Source organism: Notolepis coatsorum, assembly GCF_963971535.1.
Source record: "Notolepis coatsorum genome assembly, chromosome: 3".
In the NCBI taxonomy this organism is placed as follows: domain Eukaryota; kingdom Metazoa; phylum Chordata; class Actinopteri; order Aulopiformes; family Paralepididae; genus Notolepis; species Notolepis coatsorum.
The window spans coordinates 212,332,138-212,355,521 of NC_140167.1; the positions used below are offsets into that span (position 1 = coordinate 212,332,138).

General features: G+C 42.2%; 1 protein-coding gene across 1 annotated transcript in view; it reads left to right on the forward strand.

Annotated features, from left to right (window-relative positions):
- Positions 1-23,384, forward strand: part of LOC311226161 (coiled-coil domain-containing protein 125-like) — a gene marked incomplete at both ends in the record, with an annotated part of 84,530 nt that overhangs the window by 49,949 nt on the left and 11,197 nt on the right. Inside the window, 4 exons of the mRNA XM_084311534.1 lie at positions 3,353-3,430; positions 17,241-17,326; positions 18,445-18,527; positions 18,646-18,758. Coding sequence (XP_084167660.1) covers positions 3,353-3,430; positions 17,241-17,326; positions 18,445-18,527; positions 18,646-18,758 — 360 coding nt within the window. The remainder of the gene's footprint in view (positions 1-3,352; positions 3,431-17,240; positions 17,327-18,444; positions 18,528-18,645; positions 18,759-23,384) is intronic.

A 23,384-nucleotide genomic window follows, 5' to 3' on the forward strand; every position in this document is an offset into this window, starting at 1 on the left:
TAATGAATATATGTAAAATATATATGAAGAAATAACCACAACCGTAGATGAAAGGAATTACACAATAGGAATAGGAAATACACTTAAAAAGCATTTGATACGATTGATCATCACATTTTAATTTCTAAATTACAAACATGCGGTGTGAGAGAGGTGGCGATGAACTGGTTAAGTAGCTATCTTGAAAATAGACAACAATATGTTTTCAGGTGACAATTATATAATTGCCTATTGTCTACATTAGCTACAAATACACTGTATTTGTAATACACTGTTTAGAACAATACTATTTGGAAATATTATGGCTGAATTACTAGTGTGTAACATATTAGAAGTGCATTCTTGCATGACAATTGGTAGACCTTTTTACCATGTATTCATTTGCGATCATTGACCCCTCTTTTAGCTAGATGGTCAAAATGACAGCAACAGCAAAGACCTAAAAATACACATTTTCTGAACATTACATTTGAGGTGGAGCAAACTATATTGAATGTGTTGTCCCTCAAGGTTCGGTCCTGGGGCCCATACTTTTTATTTTATATATATTAATGATATATGTGAAGTGTCAAACATATTGCAATTTGTTTTATTTGCTGTCGATACAAATTTCTGTATTCCAAATTACAAATGAAATGTGTAAACTTAAGATATGGTTTAATAACAATAAGCTATCCCTAAATTTGGAAAAACGAAATGTATGATATTTACTAATCGAAAGAAGGACAATGTGGCATTATGTATTGACAAAGGAATCCAAGGATTATGTTGGATGAGAAAATGACATGGAAGCCACATATAATGTACATAAAAAAATAAGGTAGCCAAGAGTGTTTTGTTTTGAACAAGGCAAAGAATGTGCTTGATTATAATTCTATGCGAATATTATATTGTTCACTCATCCTACCATATTTGAGTTACTGTGTGGAAGTGTGGGGTAACACGTATGAAAGCAACATAAATCCCTTATTTATATTACAGAAGAGAGCAGTAAGAATAGTTCACAATGTAGATTCAAGAGAACATACCAATGAATTATGTATTAAATCCAAACTATTGAAACTTAAAGAGTTAGCTGTAATACAGACTTTATTAGTTTTGTTTAGAGTAAATGCAGAGTATTACAAGCAAATATACAGAGGTTGCTTGGTCCCTAATCTTTCACACCTCCTTGCAGCGTTTTGACACCTATTCGCACCCAGATCCTCAAAAAGACAGATATTTACAGCACTTTATATTTTAGCCCCAACTCTAATCTATCATGTCTTTAACTTTTATACCTAATCATATATTGATTGATTGATTGAAAAGTTTATTAACAGATTGGAGAATGGGTACAGTTTCAAAGTTTTTTTTATTTTGAATAAGGCCTTTTCCCCACACTCTGTGCTATTTCAGGTTACTGTGACATTAAAAGAGGGGGTGGCTATGTCTGAACCGTGCTAAAAAGGGGAAGTTGACCTGAAAATGCATGCTTAGCATTGCTACAGTGTATGGACATTCAGGCCTTGAGGCGATCTATATCCAAAATAAGTCTTAATTAAAGATGGTTGAAATACCCTATTTAAACAGTTAAAACAGCTTGGACATATATTTTCTGGACTGTTTTCACAAACAGTGTTGTATTTGTAAATCTGCTATGTCCTAAATGTCTGGATGTATTGAAAAAAGGGGGACTCTGATGTAAACAAGACATAAGTTTTTCTATGATCTGTAGCCTTTTAATTTTAGTTTTACGAAATAAGAAAATAAGAATCACCACCCATACTGTCAAATAGTTGGTATTACTTTTACATTTAGTCAATTAGTTGACGTTTTTATCCAAATTATAATTATAATACATCTCTGTCAGCGGTGTAACAATATTCATCAAAGTGTTGTATGTTATAGTGTAGGTTAGTTTATTAGGACATAATGCATGTTTATGGGAAATCTTTTAAAATATGTGTGAAAACATTGTGTGAACTAAAATATGCTATGAGTATAATGTTGTACATTACTTGTACATGTTACAAAAGATATAAACCATTTGAATGATGACTGTAAATGTGTATTGAGTTGTCCCCTAATCTTCAAGCCTCCCATGCTGTGTTTTAACACCTAAGAGGGCCCTGTTCACACCCCGATCAGAGACACACACCTCACAGACACACATAGATATTTTCTGTACTTTATATTTTTAGCCCAACTCTTTTAATAATAACTCTAAAATAATTAATGTGTATAATATAAAACACCTGTATTAACGAAATATTCAAACCCTAGAACCTTGCATGCTAATGTAATGGTGCACTTTTAATTTTACAAATTACATTTGTAATTTTCTTTTTGCTTAAACACAAGTGTATAAAGAGTATGACTTTATCCATGAAACTAATATACATACATACATTTGTAATTTGGAATACAAAAAAAATTATTTTACATTTATTTAGACTTTTGCTTAAACACATTAGACACATTACATTTGTAATTTGGAATACAATTATCTAAAGATTGTGACATTTGGCATCTGGCCTTAAGAAAACACACACAGACACCTTGGGGGCCGTTTTTCTACAGAAACGGGAAGTCGCAGAGTCATAAATCTGCTTTTGGCAGATGGTTTTGAGTCATCTCATTGGCCGTAGTCATTCTCCAGCCTCCTATGACATCTACGGGGGATGTCATTATCAGAATTTTCAGAGAAGCTGCAGTTAGACAGAGGGAGAAATATTCAGTCTACTGAGAGACATTTGAGAGAGGGTATTTCTTAAGATACACTCACCATTTGAAATAAATGCACTTTCTGAAGATACACTCACCATTTGAAATAAATGCACTTTCTGAAGAAAACACACTAAATGTATTTTACATTTAGCATTTGAAATAAATGCACTTTCTGAAGAAAACACACTAAATGTATTTTATTCTGAAGATATATTCTTAAGACTTTGGAATACACATAATGTATTCAACCTTGTAAAACTTAATTGTGAAGATATATTCTGAAAACGTTTGGAAATACAGAAATACATATTCTGTAAAACCATGGAATACACTCTTTTTGAAAAAAAAATAAAATAAAAAAAAACTCCTCCCCTTCCGAAAACCGGATGTCCCGCCCTCAAAACCGGATGTCCCGCCTCCTTACATCCTAGACCAATCAGAGAAGCCCTAGGGGGTCATAAATCATCTCAAAATAACCTACCCTAAGTCCCGCCCCCTTAAACCTCTCGGCCAAAAAGGGGCGTGGCTACAATCAATCAAACTAAAAGGGGCGTGTTTTGCATAAGTTGACACATACCGCATCCTAATTCTCTCTCTTATACAGTATAAACCTGCAGTAATTTGGTACCTCGGTTCCTCACAGGCGATCCTCAGCAAAGCCACCAGTCACACGAAAAACCTGCTCCAGAAGGGTGAGGAGAGGACCAAGGCTTTGGAGAAGGTAATGCACCATCCCATACCAAGGTGACACCGGAGAAGTGATGCATGATGGGAGCTACAGCACACTGGGCTCAGCCCCAGGGGACTAGAACAGACCATGGGAGCTACAGGCTCAGCCCCAGGGGACTAGAACAGACCATGGGAGCTACAGGCTCAGCCCCAGGGGACTAGAACAGACCATGGGAGCTACAGGCTCAGCCCCAGGGGACTAGAACAGACCATGGGAGCTACAGGCTCAGCCCCAGGGGACTAGAACAGACCATGGGAGCTACAGGCTCAGCCCCAGGGGACTAGAACAGACCATGGGAGCTACAGGCTCAGCCCCAGGGGACTAGAACAGACCATGGGAGCTACAGGCTCAGCCCCAGGGGACTAGAACAGACCATGGGAGCTACAGACTCAGCCCTAGGGGACTAGAACAGACCATGGGAGCTACAGGCTCAGCCCTAGGGGACTAGAACAGACCATGGGAGCTACAGGCTCAGCCCCAGGGGACTAGAACAGACCATGGGAGCTACAGGCTCAACCCCAGGGGACTAGAACAGACCATGGGAGCTACAGGCTCAGCCCTAGGGGACTAGAACAGACCATGGGAGCTACAGACTCAGCCCTAGGGGACTAGAACAGACCATGGGAGCTACAGGCTCAGCCCCAGGGGACTAGAACAGACCATGGGAGCTACAGGCTCAGCCCTAGGGGACTAGAACAGACCATGGGAGCTACAGGCTCAGCCCCAGGGGACTAGAACAGACCATGGGAGCTACAGGCTCAGCCCCAGGGGACTAGAACAGACTATGGGAGCTACAGGCTCAGCCCCAGGGGACTAGAACAGACCATGGGAGCTACAGGCTCAGCCCTAGGGGACTAGAACAGACCATGGGAGCTACAGGCTCAGCCCCAGGGGACTAGAACAGACCATGGGAGCTACAGGCTCAGCCCCAGGGGACTAGAACAGACCATGGGAGCTACAGGCTCAGCCCCAGGGGACTAGAACAGACCATGGGAGCTACAGGCTCAGCCCTAGGGGACTAGAACAGACCATGGGAGCTACAGGCTCAGCCCCAGGGGACTAGAACAGACCATGGGAGCTACAGGCTCAGCCCCAGGGGACTAGAACAGACCATGGGAGCTACAGGCTCAGCCCCAGGGGACTAGAACAGACCATGGGAGCTACAGGCTCAGCCCCAGGGGACTAGAACAGACCATGGGAGCTACAGACTCAGCCCTAGGGGACTAGAACAGACTATGGGAGCTACAGGCTCAGCCCTAGGGGACTAGAACAGACCATGGGAGCTACAGGCTCAGCCCCAGGGGACTAGAACAGACCATGGGAGCTACAGGCTCAGCCCCAGGGGACTAGAACAGACTATGGGAGCTACAGGCTCAACCCTAGGGGACTAGAACAGACCATGGGAGCTACAGGCTCAGCCCCAGGGGACTAGAACAGACCATGGGAGCTACAGGCTCAGCCCTAGGGGACTAGAACAGACCATGGGAGCTACAGGCTCAGCCCCAGGGGACTAGAACAGACCATGGGAGCTACAGGCTCAGCCCTAGGGGACTAGAACAGACCATGGGAGCTACAGGCTCAGCCCTAGGGGACTAGAACAGACCATGGGAGCTACAGGCTCAGCCCCAGGGGACTAGAACAGACCATGGGAGCTACAGGCTCAGCCCCAGGGGACTAGAACAGACCATGGGAGCTACAGGCTCAGCCCCAGGGGACTAGAACAGACCATGGGAGCTACAGGCTCAGCCCCAGGGGACTAGAACAGACCATGGGAGCTACAGGCTCAGCCCCAGGGGACTAGAACAGACCATGGGAGCTACAGGCTCAGCCCCAGGGGACTAGAACAGACCATGGGAGCTACAGGCTCAGCCCCAGGGGACTAGAACAGACCATGGGAGCTACAGGCTCAGCCCCAGGGGACTAGAACAGACCATGGGAGCTACAGGCTCAGCCCTAGGGGACTAGAACAGACCATGGGAGCTACAGGCTCAGCCCTAGGGGACTAGAACAGACCATGGGAGCTACAGGCTCAGCCCCAGGGGACTAGAACAGACCATGGGAGCTACAGGCTCAGCCCTAGGGGACTAGAACAGACCATGGGAGCTACAGACTCAGCCCCAGGGGACTAGAACAGACCATGGGAGCTACAGGCTCAACCCTAGGGGACTGGAACAGACCATGGGAGCTACAGGCTCAGCCCTAGGGGACTAGAACAGACCATGGGAGCTACAGGCTCAGCCCCAGGGGACTAGAACAGACCATGGGAGCTACAGGCTCAGCCCTAGGGGACTAGAACAGACCATGGGAGCTACAGGCTCAGCCCTAGGGGACTAGAACAGACTATGGGAGCTACAGGCTCAACCCTAGGGGACTGGAACAGACACAGGCTCCGTTCACCCACGTGAGAGTTGTAGAGGTTTTGGCCAAATCTGGCTATTTCTTCTCTTTACCATAGAGATCAAGGTAAACATTTGACCGTATCTTACAGGTGTTCGGAAAACATTTGAACAGTAAATTAAAAATGTTCTGACCCGTAGATCCAGCATGAAACAAGTTTGTTTGAGAATTGTCCTGCGATCTGACAGTGTTGATGATAGCACCTGTGTAAAAGTCCTGCCCACTTAGGAGACAGGAACAGTTCCATTTTCATCCCATTGGTGTTGCTTTTAATGCGTTCTCTTCCTTTGTTAGTGTCTTTGGTAACGAGGTGTGTATTGGTGTTTCTTTCTCTTCCTTTGTTAGTGTCTTTGGTAACGAGGTGTGTATTGGTGTTTCTTTCTCTTCCTTTGTTAGTGTCTTTGGTAACAAGGTGTGTATTGGTGTTTCTTTCTCTTCCTTTGTTAGTGTCTTTGGTAACAAGGTGTGTATTGGTGTTTCTTTCTCTTCCTTTAGAGTGTCTTTGGTAACGAGGTGTGTATTGGTGTTTCTTTCTCTTCCTTTGTTAGTGTCTTTGGTAACAAGGTGTGTATTGGTGTTTCTTTCTCTTCCTTTGTTAGTGTCTTTGGTAACAAGGTGTGTATTGGTGTTTCTTTCTCTTCCTTTAGAGTGTCTTTGGTAACGAGGTGTGTATTGGTGTTTCTTTCTCTTCCTTTGTTAGTGTCTTTGGTAACAAGGTGTGTATTGGTGTTTCTTTCTCTTCCTTTAGAGTGTCTTTGGTAACGAGGTGTGTATTGGTGTTTCTTTCTCTTCCTTTAGAGTGTCTTTGGTAACGAGGTGTGTATTGGTGTTTCTTTCTCTTCCTTTGTTAGTGTCTTTGGTAACAAGGTGTGTATTGGTGTTTCTTTCTCTTCCTTTAGAGTGTCTTTGGTAACGAGGTGTGTATTGGTGTTTCTTTCTCTTCCTTTGTTAGTGTCTTTGGTAACGAGGTGTGTATTGGTGTTTCTTTCCCTTCCTTTGTTAGTGTCTTTGGTAACGAGGTGTGTATTGGTGTTTCTTTCTCTTCCTTTGTTAGTGTCTTTGGTAACGAGGTGTGTATTGGTGTTTCTTTCTCTTCCTTTGTTAGTGTCTTTGGTAACGAGGTGTGTATTGGTTAGAGTTGTTCTGATACCGATACCAGTATCGGAAATGCCTCCGATACTGCCTAAAATGCTGGTATCGGCGAGTACCCTCTAATTCTGCGCTCCGATACCATATGACGTAATTTATCAACAACACGTGCTGTATTCTCCTGCTGAGAGTGAGCATTATAAAACAAACGTGTTTTTAATCGACCATGAATTAAAGTGTCAATGCTGTTTGTCATTTTAACAGCAGATACTTTCTTAAATGCCATCGCCTGACAAAGCAGTGACGGGGAGCTCTGATGTATTCGCTTGCTGGTGTTATTAGCATTAGCTGAAGAGCTAACCAGGGGCGGGGCTAGGGGGTGGCTACTTGGGCTCAAGCCCAGAATGTTTTCTTAAAAGCCCTGAATCTACTTTCAAAAAAATTTTTATAAATAAAAATTACTTTTTCTTATTTATTTTAATTTTTTTTTTTACAATTAATCATTGTTACATGAAAATATGTTTGCACCAGATTTAGCAGAAGCTAATTTCCATCTGTAGTCTATCCAGCTGCTAACTGTATTTGAGTGAGTTAAGTCTTGGTGTTATGACCTCAGACCTAAGCTTTAAATCACAATCAACAAGTTGACAAAAACATAATTCTTCCACCTTAGAAACATAGCTAAAGTACGGCCATTTATAAATCAAAAGGACGCTGAAAACCAGATCCATGCCTTTATCTCAAGCCGACTCGACTACTGTAATGCACTCCTTACCGGCCTCCCGAAAAAATACGATGATAACTATTTTATTGCAATGCACTATTGCATTCTTTTATTTAATTTTACTAACTATTTTATTGCACTGCACTATTTTATTTTGTATCCGTGATAATCAAGCCGTAAACAAAGATGCCTATTAACACTTTCAGCGCCAGATGGCGCTCTTTACTGTTACTGTTGAAAGGCCAGCGCCTTTTAACATGGGGATACGTGGCTGTGTTTGCAGGCCTAAAGCTATATTATATATTATAGCTATGGATCTAATAATATAGTCGATTGTCATTGAGTTTCTTCCGGTCAAGATGCAAAAAACAGATCATTTTCCCATCCATACATTTCCGTTTTATACCGACGTGAATATGAGTGTAGTTTCAGGGTGGTCTGGTGTCATTTCCAAAATGCTTCGTAATGGACTAGCTACTGTTCTCAAATCAAATTTAGATTATCGGTATTATGTTTCATCATGGATGCATGAAGGAGGGGGGGGGGGGGTGCGCCCCTCCATGCTTTGATCACAACCAACGGAACATGCCACGATCAGCATGAAGGAATTTTTGGATCAACGCAATATTGATACCATATAGTCCTTACCTTGACCAGGATCTGTCCCAAAAAGAATATTCCAATTATCTGATCGCCATTCCAAGTACTGATGTCGATCAAGGTGCCAACGTAATCCAGCATTGAACATGAAGCCGACCCTCGTCGATGCATGCGTTATAAGCGTTTGGCTTGACCGAGTAGTTAGACCCCGCCTGCAGGCCGCAGCTCGGCCCAGACACCAAGCCACATCATTTCAAATGGAGTGCAATAGTGGTCGCAAGACGTTAGGTGGCGGTATTGGACTTTTGAGATCTCAGACCCATCCCCAGTGATAACACAGGCTGCCGGCATGTCTTTATGAATGGAAATATCGAATAAAAGAAACAACGACGAAAACCTGACTATACTCTGGTTTTCGGGGGTCCTGGCTCTCAACGTTCGGCGAGTTAACCCTAGATCTTAGATCCTAATATGAAAAACAATGTGATTTAATGTTCCATGTCTTACCTTGACTTTGTCTATTTTGCTGCTATTTTATGCTTTATGTCTGCACTTTATGCATTGCTCTTGATCTGCCAATGTTGTGCTCATTTTATGCCTGTCTTTTTTTACTGCTGTGAAGCACTTTGAGCTGCAATTCTTGTATGAAAGGTGCTATACAAATACAGTGTATTATTATTATTAATTATTATTATTGTTTGCTTCATTAATTAAAGGGTGTGAATTTAAGTGTTCTCTAGTGCCTTTTGTCCGCTTTAAGGTGGTGGTATAAGTTAAAGGTTGTGGTGTCGAAGTAAAAGAATTCCACCTAGCTGGGCTAAGCCCCGGATCTCCTACTATCCTAAATCCGCCCCTGGAGCTAACCGAAAAGCTAGTTTTAGCTTTAACGTTACCTTGGCTAAAGTTGAGGCTATTCATAATCCAGCAATAATGGCTGCAGACCTGCAAGCAAAGTACAGCAAGTTGGCAAAGGAGTATTCCAAGGTAAATCACTTTTTCACCAGTAACGTTATATTGTCTTGTTTCCATCTAACGTTAGCTCACGCTAACCTAGCTCGCGTTAACTGCTAGATCAACTGATCAACCTCTCCCACACATGCATGCAATTAATGACATAATGTGGACAGCCATGATACCGGTGACAATGTTTAGCTTTTAGTGCCAAATGATAAGAGTCTGAGGCGGAGTCTCAAAAGAGAATGTTGAATATTTATTGTGCATTAAAAATCACAACAGAGCCTCTGCTACTAGCTAACCTAAACGGAGCAGCCTGGATAGGAAGTGCAACAACGTGTAACCTCCGTGCGGAATCAATGTCACAACAACCTTTCCGTGGGTGAACTCATTGAGCATAGTTGTATAATACTAATCTATACAATCACCTGTTGTTGAATAAATACCATTACTTTATAGTTATTACTAAAAAACAGTATATATAAAACTGTAGCTGTAATTTTTTTTGTATATAATTTATATAATACATTATTATTTTTTTTTATGTATGCACTGGTATCGGATCAGTATCGGTATCGGCCGATACCCAAAGCTTAGGTATCGGAATCGGATCGGGAAGGAAACAATGGTATCGGAACATCTCTAGTATTGGTTTTTCTTTATCTTCCTTTGTTAGTGTCTTTGGTAACGAGGTGTTATCGATACACGATATATATCGCGATATTTTGACATTTCCTCTAAAGCACTTAAAAATGCTTGATTTAACCCTTTGATGCATACAGTCACGCCAATATGATGATTATAATAAGTCACTGCAACATATGTTTGCATTATTAAACCATGAAGATGCTTTAAAAAACAATTAAATGAAAATGTACTAAGAGTAGTCTACTGACACACTAATAAAAAAAATTATTTACATCTAAGACAATTTATATAAAAACTCTTGGGTGCCTAAGACTTTTGCACAGTACTGTGTTTTCTATCCACTTTAGCCAAACACACACACACACACACACACACACACATATATATATATATATATATATATATATTAGGGTGACCAGAGTCGCGGGACAGTCCTGATATTGGGCCGTTTGTCCCGCGTCCCGCAACAACAAAACAATGTCCTGCAATTCAAAGATATAAAAAAAAAAAAAAAAAAAAAAAAATTATTTTTTATCTTTCAAAGATTATTATTTAAAAAATGTTTTAAATGTTGTTAATTTAATGCCTCGTTCCAATACCCTCTTATATTTAAAATAATAAAATCGGGCGACGTCACAAACCAATGCATTGCGCAGCCGAGCAATAGTATCCATCTGCAGGACCACAGCACCGACACATTCAGGACCGCGACACTTTGCGGACCCACACTCTCCAGACCCTCGCTCCCATTGGCTGATTTGGGTCACGTGACCGTCCCACCCAATGGCTGAATTGGAGTGGGACGGTCACGTGACCCAACTCAGCCAATGGGAGCGAGGGTCTGGAGAGTGTGGGTCCGCAAAGTGTCACGGTCCTGAGAGTGTCGGTGCTGTGGTCCTGCAGCAGGATGCATCTCCAGCCGAGGCTGCTGAGCAGCTCACTCGAGTCGCGCTGCCTGTCACCTGTCCGAGCCGGTGTTCTGCGAAATTCTACTACTCTGCTGAGAACTGCTGCCGTAGCGCGAATCGCCTATATGTTTGGACAGCTGGGTGACGTCACCCTATAGTTCACTCCGAATTCCAACAGGTGTACCGACATTTTATCATCTACAAATACATTCGGCTGCAAAGCCAATTACATGCAAATATTTACATGCATATACAGTTCAAAAGGTGCAATGAAAAACATATGTTTAAGATATTGTTTAAGATATATCAACAACAAGACTCAACAAGACGTTCGTCAGCAAGGTGGCAGGATATTGTAGTGTGAACGATTGTGGGTCATGCGCATGCGTGCGCCATGCGTGCCAGCAGGTAGTAGAATTTCGCAGAACACCGTTTCAGATGATCCCCAAAAGGTAGAATGCAGGATCTGCCACTGACAGGAGCTTCACCCATGGAGGAGAGGGGGACGTCACATATAGTTGTTCAGAGGAGCGCCTCTTCAGCAAGTCTGGCCCGACTATTATTGAGAACTGAATCAATCAGAGGGTCGGTTTGTTATAATAACAGAATACACGGGGAGTATCACCGGGACACTGTCCAGAGGGAAGGGGGCAATAGAATCCAGAGGCCAATATCCCCAAAACCGGAGGTGAGTTTAATAAGATTAATAACAAAATGAGCTATATATAGCCTACCGTCTGCGTCGAATATGATATATAGGCATTTAAATAATAAATACATTTATTTAATTTTAATGAGCAATAGAAAAAAATTAAATACTTTTTTTATATATATATATATATATAAATATATATATATATATATATATATATATATATATATATATATATATATATATATATATATATATATATATATATATATATATATATATATATACTACTGTGAGAAAATAATAATCACACACAAAGGGATAATGGCTTATAGCAGACTTAATGATTTTTGAATATTTCAGATAATGAAATTAAATGTTTATATCATCAACTATCCAGTTAGTATTTATACTGTAACGTTTGGCTACTTTAAATCATTGAATGTAGAGAGAGAGCGAGAGGGCGAGAACTAGGGATGGGTACCTTTCACATTTGAACCGATACCGGTACCGGTACCTGTGAATCGATACTGGTACCCAACGGTACCTTTTTTCGGTACTTTAGTCTCAAGAAATTTAATGTACCTCAGTCGTAAAAAAAAAAAATCCAAACTTCAAATAACTACAATTTCGACAGTTTTCTGCTTGTCATTGCTCCGACTGCTTTGTTGTTGAATCAAGTCAAATCCTAGGTAAGCATATATTGTGCGTGTGAACGTTGACATGAAAAGAAAAAAGTAAAAAAAATAAAATAAAAATAAATAAAAAAATAATAATAATAATTTTTTTTTTTTTTTTTTTTTTTGGTTTCTCACTTGATTCGATACTCGGTAGTACCGACGTGTTTCGGTTCGGTACCTCAAAAGTACCGAATTCGGTACCCATCCCTAGCGAGAACACACGAGAGAGCCAGCCCCCCCCCCCTCGGGTTTTGTTCAAGGTTTGCGTTTTGAGCGTCTAAGCTGCCGTAGGTGATGATGTCACACTCGAATGTCAACACAGGAAGAGTTTAACACACGGAGATGGGAACTGGATGCCCGATATAAAGAAACTAATAACCAATAAATATGAAGTTATGTTTAAACCTCTGTTGTCAAGCGTCGTCAATATAACCCACCCCCTTTCCTCACGAATGGAACTAGTGTCGTGGAGTCCGCTTTGAGCGTTTCCAGCATTAGCAGCTAGCCTAGGTATTGGATAACTAGTTAGCAGCTAACGTTAGCCCATTGCTCGCGTCAATTAAATTGCATGTCATTAAAGGTCCGCGCTAGTCTGTGTCTAATGAAATTACAATTGCATGTCATTTAAGGTCCGCGCTGGTCTGTGTCTATAATGAAATGAGAGGACAGCTCTGCGCTAAAGCAAGTCTCATCTCAGCCGCGACGTGACAACATATACTCGATGTTCACGATATAGTAATTTACTACATCTCATGTAGAACAAGCCGCGATACATCGAGTATACTCGATATATCGCCCAGCCCTAATTGGTGTTTCTTTCCCTTCCTTTGTTAGTGTCTTTGGTAACAAGGTGTGTATTGGTGTTTCTTTCTCTTCCTTTGTTAGTGTCTTTGGTAACAAGGTGTGTATTGGTGTTTCTTTCTCTTCCTTTGTTAGTGTCTTTGGTAACGAGGTGTGTATTGGTGTTTCTTTCTCTTCCTTTGTTAGTGTCTTTGGTAACGAGGTGTGTATTGGTGTTTCTTTCTCTTCCTTTGTTAGTGTCTTTGGTAACGAGGTGTGTATTGGTGTTTCTTTCTCTTCCTTTAGAGTGTCTTTGGTAACGAGGTGTGTATTGGTATTTCTTTCTCTTCCTTTGTTAGTGTCTTTGGTAACAAGGTGTGTATTGGTGTTTCTTTCTCTTTCTTTGTTAGTGTCTTTGGTAACAAGGTGTGTATTGGTGTTTCTTTCTCTTCCTTTAGAGTGTCTTTGGTAACGAGGTGTGTATTGGTGTTTCTTTCTCTTCCTTTGTTAGTGTCTTTGGTAACAAGGTGTGTATTGGTGTTTCTTTCTCTTCCTTTAGAGTGTCTTTGGTAACGAGGTGTGTATTGGTGTTTCTTTCTCTTCCTTTAGAGTGTCTTTGGTAACGAGGTGTGTATTGGTGTTTCTTTCCCTTCCTTTGTTAGTGTCTTTGGTAACGAGGTGTGTATTGGTGTTTCTTTCTCTTCCTTTGTTAGTGTCTTTGGTAACGAGGTGTGTATTGGTGTTTCTTTCTCTTCCTTTGTTAGTGTCTTTGGTAACGAGGTGTGTATTGGTGTTTCTTTCTCTTCCTTTGTTAGTGTCTTTGGTAACGAGGTGTGTATTGGTGTTTCTTTCTCTTCCTTTAGAGTGTCTTTGGTAACGAGGTGTGTATTGGTGTTTCTTTCTCTTCCTTTAGAGTGTCTTTGGTAACGAGGTGTGTATTGGTGTTTCTTTCTCTTCCTTTAGAGTGTCTTTGGTAACGAGGTGTGTATTGGTGTTTCTTTCTCTTCCTTTAGAGTGTCTTTGGTAACGAGGTGTGCATTGGTGTTTCTTTCTGGGCCAACTAGCCCTTCAGGGGTGCTGCTCAAATAAAGGCGTGGTCTGTTTACCTTCACACTGTCTGGTCAACATTGGGTTGTAGTATTCTTGCTTTATACAGTTGAACAAAGGAGAAAAATCAGTATACAATATAATTAGGGCTGTCAAAGTTATGGCGTTAATAACGCATTAACTCATTCCCGCCAATAACGAGTATACTCGTTATTGGGCACCATGCGTTGAGCGCCAATAACCAGTATACTCGTTATTAGATTGTTTGATCTTTCTCCTTTGATCCCCGCTCTACAGACTCGGCCGGAGCTCTCTGAATCATTTTGGCACAGCCACATACGATGGAATTGCAATGCCGATCGAATCTCACCAGATGGCAGTATCGTCTACCTTTTGAACTCTGATTAGAAAGGCAGCAGTATAGTCAATGAATGCATCGAGGCTCGCTCTGTGGGGGAGGAGCTCTTCCAAAGCAATCGCAAGCAGATCTGCTCGCCTCAAAACCAATTTTTTCCCGTAAACGTGTAATTACATATAAACTTGTAATCGCAATCGCAGATGGGATCATTGGAATTATTATTTTTGGATTACCTTCTGACTAAGGTAAGGACCCCCTATGTCTATTTTACCGAACGTGAAACATGTTTATGTAACGATCACAGTGGCTTACTGTACCGGTCATAAACAAAAAAAATTCTAACGATCAGATCTCCCCCCCCCCCCCCTTGATGATTTTGTGAAGGTTCAAGTTCAAGTTCAAGTTATTTAATAGTTGTCATACAGAAGTACAGAATACTTTCATACAAAATGCTTCTTACTGTTACGCTCCAGAGACTGTGCTAGACAAGATAGTATCAAATAACATAATAACATAATATAGCATGAATTTAGAAGAAGAAAATGAGGTCACAGTGTTCGGTATAGACATATGTACAATGTTCTGAGTTACCATATAATATACAATACACAATACTATGCAGTGTACTAATGTACAGTACTATCTAGTGCAAAGCAGAAATGGGATGAGGTACAATTTTAGGTACAATTTACAGTAAGGTGTACGAGTTGTAGTGCAATCCTTCATCCATAAATATAAAGTGTGGGGAGTGTGTGCTACAGTGTGTTTGTTTAAAGTGGGTGTGTGCTATAAAGTGTGTGGAGTGGGTGCTACAGTGTGTTTGTTTAAAGTGAGTGTGTGCGTGTGGATGTGTGTGCTATGTGCGTTTGGTGGTTGTTGTTGTGTAGTGTTCATTCATTGTTCGTTTAGCAGCCTGATGGCCTGGGGATAGAAGCTTCTTCTGAGTCTTTCTGTGCTCGCCTTGAGACTCCGGTATCGCTTGCCTGACCGCAGCAGTTCAAAGAGGCAGTTGTTCGGGTGACTGGAGTCTTTAATGATTCTCTTAGCCTTGCCCTTGCAACGCTTGTAGTAAATGTTCTGGAGGGTGGGGAGCCCCCCTCCAATTGTGCGTTCGGCTGAACGTGTCACTCTTTGTAGTCTGCTTCGGTCTTGTGCAGTGCTATTCCCAAACCAGGAGGTGATGTTGCCGGTCAAGATGCTCTCTATTGTACATGAGTAGAAGTTCTTAAGGATCTTCTGGCTGACTTGGAACTTCCTTAGGCGCCTGAGGAAGTAGAGGCGTTGTCGTGCCTTCTTCACAACACTGTCAATGTGTGTGGTCCATGTCAAGTCCTCGGATATGTAGGCTCCGAGGTACTTAAAGCTGTTGACTCTCTCAACCGGTGCCCCGTCGATGCTGAGGGGGCTGTAGTCCTTGACCCCCGACCTCCTGAAGTCCACAATCATCTCCTTTGTTTTGCTGACGTTCAGGGAGAGGCTGTTTTCCTGGCACCATCCCGCCAGGACCTTGACCTCTTCCAGGTAGGCCCTCTCGTCGTTGGCAGAGATCAGGCCCACCACCACTGTGTCGTCAGCAAATTTGACGATTGTATTGCTACTCCGCTGAGCCACACAGTCGTGTGTGTACAGGGAGTAGAGGAGGGGACTCAGAACACAGCCCTGGGGGGCCCCTATGTTGAGGGTGATGGATGCGGAGGTGCAGTTGCCTGCTCTCACCACCTGGGGTCTGCCAGTCAGGAAGTCCAAGACCCACTGGCAGAGGTCATAGCCCAAGCCCAGGTCCCTGAGCTTGGCTATGAGTATGGAGGGGACTATGGTATTGAATGCCGAGCTGTAGTCGATGAATAGCATTCTCACATAGTTCCCCTGCCTCTTGTCCAGGTGTGATGCTGCTGTGTGCAGCACATGGGATATGGCGTCCTCCGTGGACCTGTTGGGGCGGTATGCAAATTGCAGGGGGTCCATGTTGATGGGGAGGGAGGAGCAGATGTAGCCCTTTACTAGCTTCTCAAAGCACTTCATGGCTATGGAGGTGAGAGCTACAGGGCGGTAGTCGTTGAGGCAAGCAGGCTTGGTACATATGTTATATTTTGGTGATACCGTTTTGATTCCACATAGTCGAAGAGGATGTTTTTTGTGCCCCTTTATTTTTCCCCCTGTGAGGTTGGACACAATTACATTGTGTGATTTGCGTTAGAAGTATGAGGAATCCAGGGAATGATCTTTGAGTAATGAAAGATTTAGCTTAATGTACCTCTTGAACAATGTGTCTGTTGTTGCGATGCATTGAGGTCCATCGTGAACAAGGATGCTTTAGTGAACCTAAAAAAGGGTCTGTTTTAGTGAACCTTTATAAGAGTACATTACTGAGTCATGTTACATTCAGCCACATGTTGTTGACTATTGGGCTTTACCATGTTATGATTGCAGCATATTTATAAAAAAATGTGTATTCTAAATGCAGTACCTTTTTTGTTTTTCTGGACAATATTTGTCTTTTCAGTTGTGTATTTTATTTAATAAACACACATTTGCATAAAGCAAGCATATCTGTCCACTCCCATGTTGATAAGAGTATTAAACATTTGAAAAATATCCCTTTATGGTACATTTTGAACAGATAGAAAATGTGTGAGTAATATGCGATTAATCACAGTTAACTATGGACAATCATGCGATTAATCACGATTAAATATTTTAACGGATCGACAGCCTAAATATAATATACAGTCATTAGAACGGATAAGTATAAAAAAAAACAGACATTTGAAATAATAATTGGATCATGGTTTATAAGCTAAAACATAAATAGGCACATTTTATGCATTTATGTCACAATTATTATGTTCTTCTTTTTCAATCACTGTGTGAAACGAAACCAACACGTCTGGGGTTGTTCAGCGTGATGAAAGATGACGTGATGATCCACATCGGCTGATCATTTAAACGCGATGTCCCCTCCAGGAGGTGAACGGCTTGCAGTGGGAGATCACCTTTAACCAGGTGCAGCTGACGAACACGGAGCAGGCCTGGGAGCAGAAACATGACAGGTGAGATCACCTTCAACCAGGTGCAGCTGACGAACACGGAGCAGGCCTGGGAGCAATCGTTCGGCGGAATTCTGTCCTCCCAAGCACTGGCTGTAAACCACTGTTTCACCCCGTTAATGCATCCAGGCAAAAATTTAACTGGAGTCGTCGTCTCTTTATCAGAAAGGATGTTTATATGGCGGTCGGGTGGCGTAGCGGAGATTTGCGCTCGTCACCAATGCAAGAGGCTGCGGTCTCGACTCCCGGAGTCAGCATTGCCTGCGGCTTGGGCCGGTCGTCATACTAACTCGTTTGGCTGAGTTAGGGCGAGGGAAGTCGTGGGTGGTAATCTGGCGTTGTGGACAGCGACACCTACAGGTCAGGTCTGGGCGCCTGCTCAGCGAAAGGCAGGAAATGGTGAAGGCAGCGTGACCTCCCACGCGTTACGCTTCACCAATGAGAGTCCTCGCTGCCAGGTGAAAAGAGAGCCGCTGGCTGTCTCCACATATGTCGGAGGAAGCATGTGGTGGACTTCAGGGTTCCCTTGTACCGACCAGTAGGAGGAACATGCGCACAACAACCAGGTAGGGGAGGGGGGGAATTGGCATAACGACTAAATTGGGATGGGGAGAAAAAAATAAAATCGGAGAAAAATAGGATAAAAAAAAAAACAGGAAAAGAAAGGATGTTTATTTCCATAAACATAGCATCTCGTACAGAATGAAAGTATTTGGTGATATAAGAAACTAAATTAATATATTCTATCTCTGTCGATCGATTTGGTTGTCCCGTTAGCAGAAGCCTGTCTGTTAGCCTGTAGCTATACCTCTACCTCTACCTCGTGGTCTTCCCCTCCCCCTCCCAGCCCTCCCCTTCAAAGGGCTGGAGCTCGGCTGCTCAATGTGGTCCGTCTCACTATCCAAACTCTTCTGGCTCCCTACCGGAAGAACTAACGGCTTAAAGTCTCTCTCGCGCGCCATGTTTCTCTAACAACTTTGTTGTTTTGGCCATCTCGTGTTAAGGAAGCAAAATATAAAAAAATCTCAATCTACCAAAATCTTTTAGATTAGCCTATTCACCTACCTAGGCTGTCTCGCCTTAAGATGGATTCTGATTGGTCCCTGCTTGTGTGTGGGCAGGCTGTGCAGTGACAACAAGACTTTGAGTGACAGTCTGCAGGAGAGGCTGGGGGAGGTGCAGGAGCTGAAGGCAGAGAACGCTGGTGAGTCACTCAAGTTAGTGCTCCACCCAAATACTCCATTAATGGATGGACACTGTCTAAATGTGTGTGTGTGTGTGTGTGTGTGTGTGTGTGTGTGTGTGTGTGTGTTCACATTCAGCCTTAAGTCAACAGTGCCTGGAGCTCACTGCTATGCTGAACGTCCGAGAGCAGAGGGCTTTCCATGCGACCCAGCCTCCATGTAGTCAGGGGAGAGAGGGAACAGCCCTGGAGGTGAGAGAGGAGAGAGGGAACAGCCCTGGAGGGGAGAGAGGAGAGAGGGAACAGCCCTGGAGGAGAGAGAGAGAGAGAGAGGAGAGAGGGAAGGTTCAATCCAACACAGATCGTCTTTTATTCTGATTCTGATCATTTAGTTTGCATTTGTAGTGCCCCCTATTGGTAAAATGTTATTAATACATTTTTATTTTAATGTGATTGTTGTGGTGATACACCATAGATTTATATGAAAGAAACCATATATATATATATATATATATATATATATATATATATATATATATATATATATATATATATATATTCAGATAGTCATATATCCTCAGACATGTACCACAGGTTTCAGCATTAAAAAGCACTTATTTGTGTGCATTTGACCGTGATCGCAGATCGCCCGCCTTTTTGCAAGGTACCGACAGCAGCTTTAAGTTTAAAATGTTTTTATTGGAAGTATTTATGTAAAAAAAAAATTTTAATTGTATTTGACAACCCCATTAACACATTCCCGGCCAGCCATTAGACGGGCCCCACTCTAGGAAGGCCACCTTTCCATTACAAACGTTCACTGTGCGTCACGTTGTTTGTAGAGCTAAACCTATATTTTATATTATAGCTATGGATCCAATGTCATTGTCAATTGACATAAAGAAATAATTGTTTCATCAATACGTTCCCGTTTTATACGGTGGTCAATATGAGTGTTATATCGGAATGATCTGGGATAATTCCTGCAAAGCTATTTATTAGGCGCTAAGCTAATAACGTTAAATCGATTGGCGTTTCGTCCCTACACAAGCTAGAGTTAAAAATCCAAATGCTTATGATCGGTATTATGTTCCATCATGAATGCATGAAAGGAGGGGGGGGCGGGGGAAGTCATTTCTGATTATTGATTACCAATAACGGCATTCGTTATTACCACAACATAGGCTGAGCAGGGGGATGGCTATGAAATCCTTGCATGATCAAGCTGAAATTGACGTCAAATTGCTCTTACCTGTGGCCGGTTGGATTCCAAAAATAATTTTCCAGTTATTTGATCGCCATCTGCTAGATCATATGTCCATTGGCTGATGCCATATTCCTTTACTGCATAATGAATCCGGCGTCCCAAGAAGTATTCCATGCGCTCTGGTGAAGCCCTCGCTTCAGGCTAACAGAAAAGTCCACCCGGAGCGTAAAAAATGTGACACTGTTCTGAAGGGCCAGATTAACATTGAGAATCTACGTTTTATTGTTTTATATAACTTGTATATTATTTATATATATAAGCTATATCCCTTTAAGCCTCCGTTTGAATCATAGCATTATTCGCTTTCCTCATTGGATAATGCCCTTGACGTCGGCGGCGCCTAGAATCGCGCCCCTGAGACAAGTTCAAAGACGAGTCTGGACATGTTGGGACATGCCTGGGGCCAGCGCATTGATCCCAGACAAGAGCTTCGGCTGCGCACTAGAAAGCCCTCTAAGTATATATATTGTGGAAGGCGCGAACAGTAGCAGTTCGGTGAAGTAGCGGTTGGTTCGTTCGTCAGTACAACGGTGAAGTTCAACCTAATGCAGTAACGTGAAGTTCGTCCGGAGTAATGCAACAGCAGTAGTTGAACCTAGCGTATAGCAGAGTCAAGTTCGACCTAACTTAATGTGAAGTAAAGAGTCGTCATTTAGTGTGAATCGTATTACAGCAGTTCGTTCGGTGTGCAGCATTAACAAGCAGTTCGTTCGTTTAGTAACTAGCGTGAACCTTAGCAAGTGTGTGTGGACTTAAAGTAATTAGTGCCAGCACACGAGGTGGGCCTAGTAGCAGAACTATTGGACATGTGCGCATTGGAACCTACCGCCGCGATATTGTAGAACCATTATTGGTTGGATTATAGTGATTGTGTAAACGTAGTACCGTGGAGAAGAGCATCGTTAATACCCACTGTCGTTTGGATTTAACTACCCTGAAGATTCTACATCGGGCTAGCTTCGTGGACGAAGCTGGCTGGCTATCATCATTGCTATCGGGCATTGGATTACAGCTATTACCTTGCTGCCGAGCACTTGGATTATAAAGACCGGATCCGTATGAGAACCCCTTTTTCTTCAAGTGAACAGCCTGAGTATCCGTACATTCTTCCTTCCTCTGGAGCTTACAACTCTGGGAGGATATCACCAGTCTCCAGCTGTACCCTCGTTTTGCCCCCCTATATTGCCATCCCATGCCAGGCGGCGTCTGGTCTAGTATACCTAGCCTAGGAATTATTCATTCCCACTGACTTTGCTACTTGCTGACTTTCTAATATCATTCGCCATAAAAGAGCGACCCAGTAATTGACAGTTGTATCTTCTGCATAATAATAAATACTGTAAATGATATCTCCTTGTCACCGTGCCGTCTATTCTGAGTGTCTGCCATAATTAACTGTACTGTCTGGCAAGTAATAATAATAATAATAATATGTAGTAGTGGTTTAATCTATCACAATCTTTAATACAGTCAGGGTTTTGTAACCCCTCAGTTACAGACACCAAGTCTGCAACAAGGATTACTGCATTCTCGAGACAGCGCCAATACCAGGATCTGGCCGGCACTGCACTTTCGGAGTCCCAATATGCCTTTTCCAGCCAAAATACAGCTCTGTGACATTGAATAGGATATTAAAATCGAATAAAAGAAAAAACGAGTTAAAAACGTATATACGTGATTGGCCGGGAATGTGTTAAATAAACTCTGGCGAAGGAGGTGAATGTTTGACTCCAACACCCATTCATTATTTCTCCTTTCTCCCCAAATGGTTTTGGTACGGTGGCCCAGATGGCTATGTTGGGAGCGTGCCAGTGCTTCAGCGGCAGGGAGCCTTGCCCTTGTGCCAGAAGTGCCGCTGCTAGTCGGAAACACCTCCTCCAAGTCCGACAGGAGGTACAGTATGCAGCATCCAATACCCAGAGCCCTTCATGTTATTAGACAGGAGGTACAGTGTGCAGCATCCAATACCCAAAGCCCTTCATGTTATTAGACAGGAGGTACAGTGTGCAGCATCCAATACCCAAAGCCCTTCATGTTATTAGACAGGAGGTACAGTGTGCAGCATCCAATACCCAGAGCCCTTCATGTTATTAGACAGGAGGTACAGTGTGCAGCATCCAATACCCAAAGCCCTTCATGTTATTAGACAGGAGGTACAGTGTGCAGCATCCAATACCCAAAGCCCTTCATGTTATTAGACAGGAGGTACAGTGTGCAGCATCCAATACCCAAAGCCCTTCATGTTATTAGACAGGAGGTACAGTGTGCAGCATCCAATACCCAAAGCCCTTCATGTTATTAGACAGGAGGTACAGTGTGCAGCATCCAATACCCAGAGCCCTTCATGTTATTAGACAGGAGGTACAGTGTGCAGCATCCAATACCCAAAGCCCTTCATGTTATTAGACAGGAGGTACAGTATGCAGCATCCAATACCCAAAGCCCTTCATGTTATTAGACAGGAGGTACAGTGTGCAGCATCCAATACCCAAAGCCCTTCATGTTATTAGACAGGAGGTACAGTGTGCAGCATCCAATACCCAAAGCCCTTCATGTTATTAGACAGGAGGTACAGTGTGCAGCATCCAATACCCAAAGCCCTTCATGTTATTAGACAGGAGGTACAGTGTGCAGCATCCAATACCCAAAGCCCTTCATGTTATTAGACAGGAGGTACAGTGTGCAGCATCCAATACCCAAAGCCCTTCATGTTATTAGACAGGAGGTACAGTGTGCAGCATCCAATACCCAAAGCCCTTCATGTTATTAGACATACATACTATTCCAGGGCTCCCCTCAGGGTTTTTTATTATTATTATTATTATTATTATTATTATTATTATTATTATTATTATTATTATTATTATTATTATTATTATTATTATTATTATTATTATTATTATTATTATTAATTATTATTATTATTATTATTATTATTATTATTATTATTATTATTATTATTATTATTATTATTATAAAATAACCCCCCTATTTCACTATTAGGTTAGGTTACAATGTTTTGCTGTGGCGTGAGAGAGAGGTAAAGGCTTCTCGCTCTCATTTGAAACAACCTGAGCTATAGTATCCTATATTGAAAATACCTTTTGTAAATTGAGAAATGATGACTGAAATTCCTTCTGAAATTATAATATCTAAGCCTCGTCTTTTAATCTACCAAAACAGTGTGCAATAAACAATAAACAGTGTGCAATAGCTAATAGAAAATGACAAAATCCCCATTAATTTTGACTAGCTAACTTCCCTCCAAGATAACGTTCTGTTTACATTGACAATAGTGAAATAGGGCAACTAAAGTGATCAGCTTTAGAATGACTACATTTCATGAGGTACTGTATGTAGTGTGTTAAACTAGGGTCAGATTGTCGCCAATGAAAAGTAACCAGGTGATATTCATTGTCTATACGCAGTGGTTCCCAAAGTCGGGGTCGCGACCCAAAGGTGGGCCGCGAGCAGCCACGGGAGGGCCGCGAGATGATAAAAAAAAAAAAAAATCAATATTTTTTTTATTTTTATTTTTTTTATTTTTTATTTATTTTTGTCCGGCCACTGAACTTAGAAGCAGGCCAGGACAGTGTTTCTAGTTGTATTCT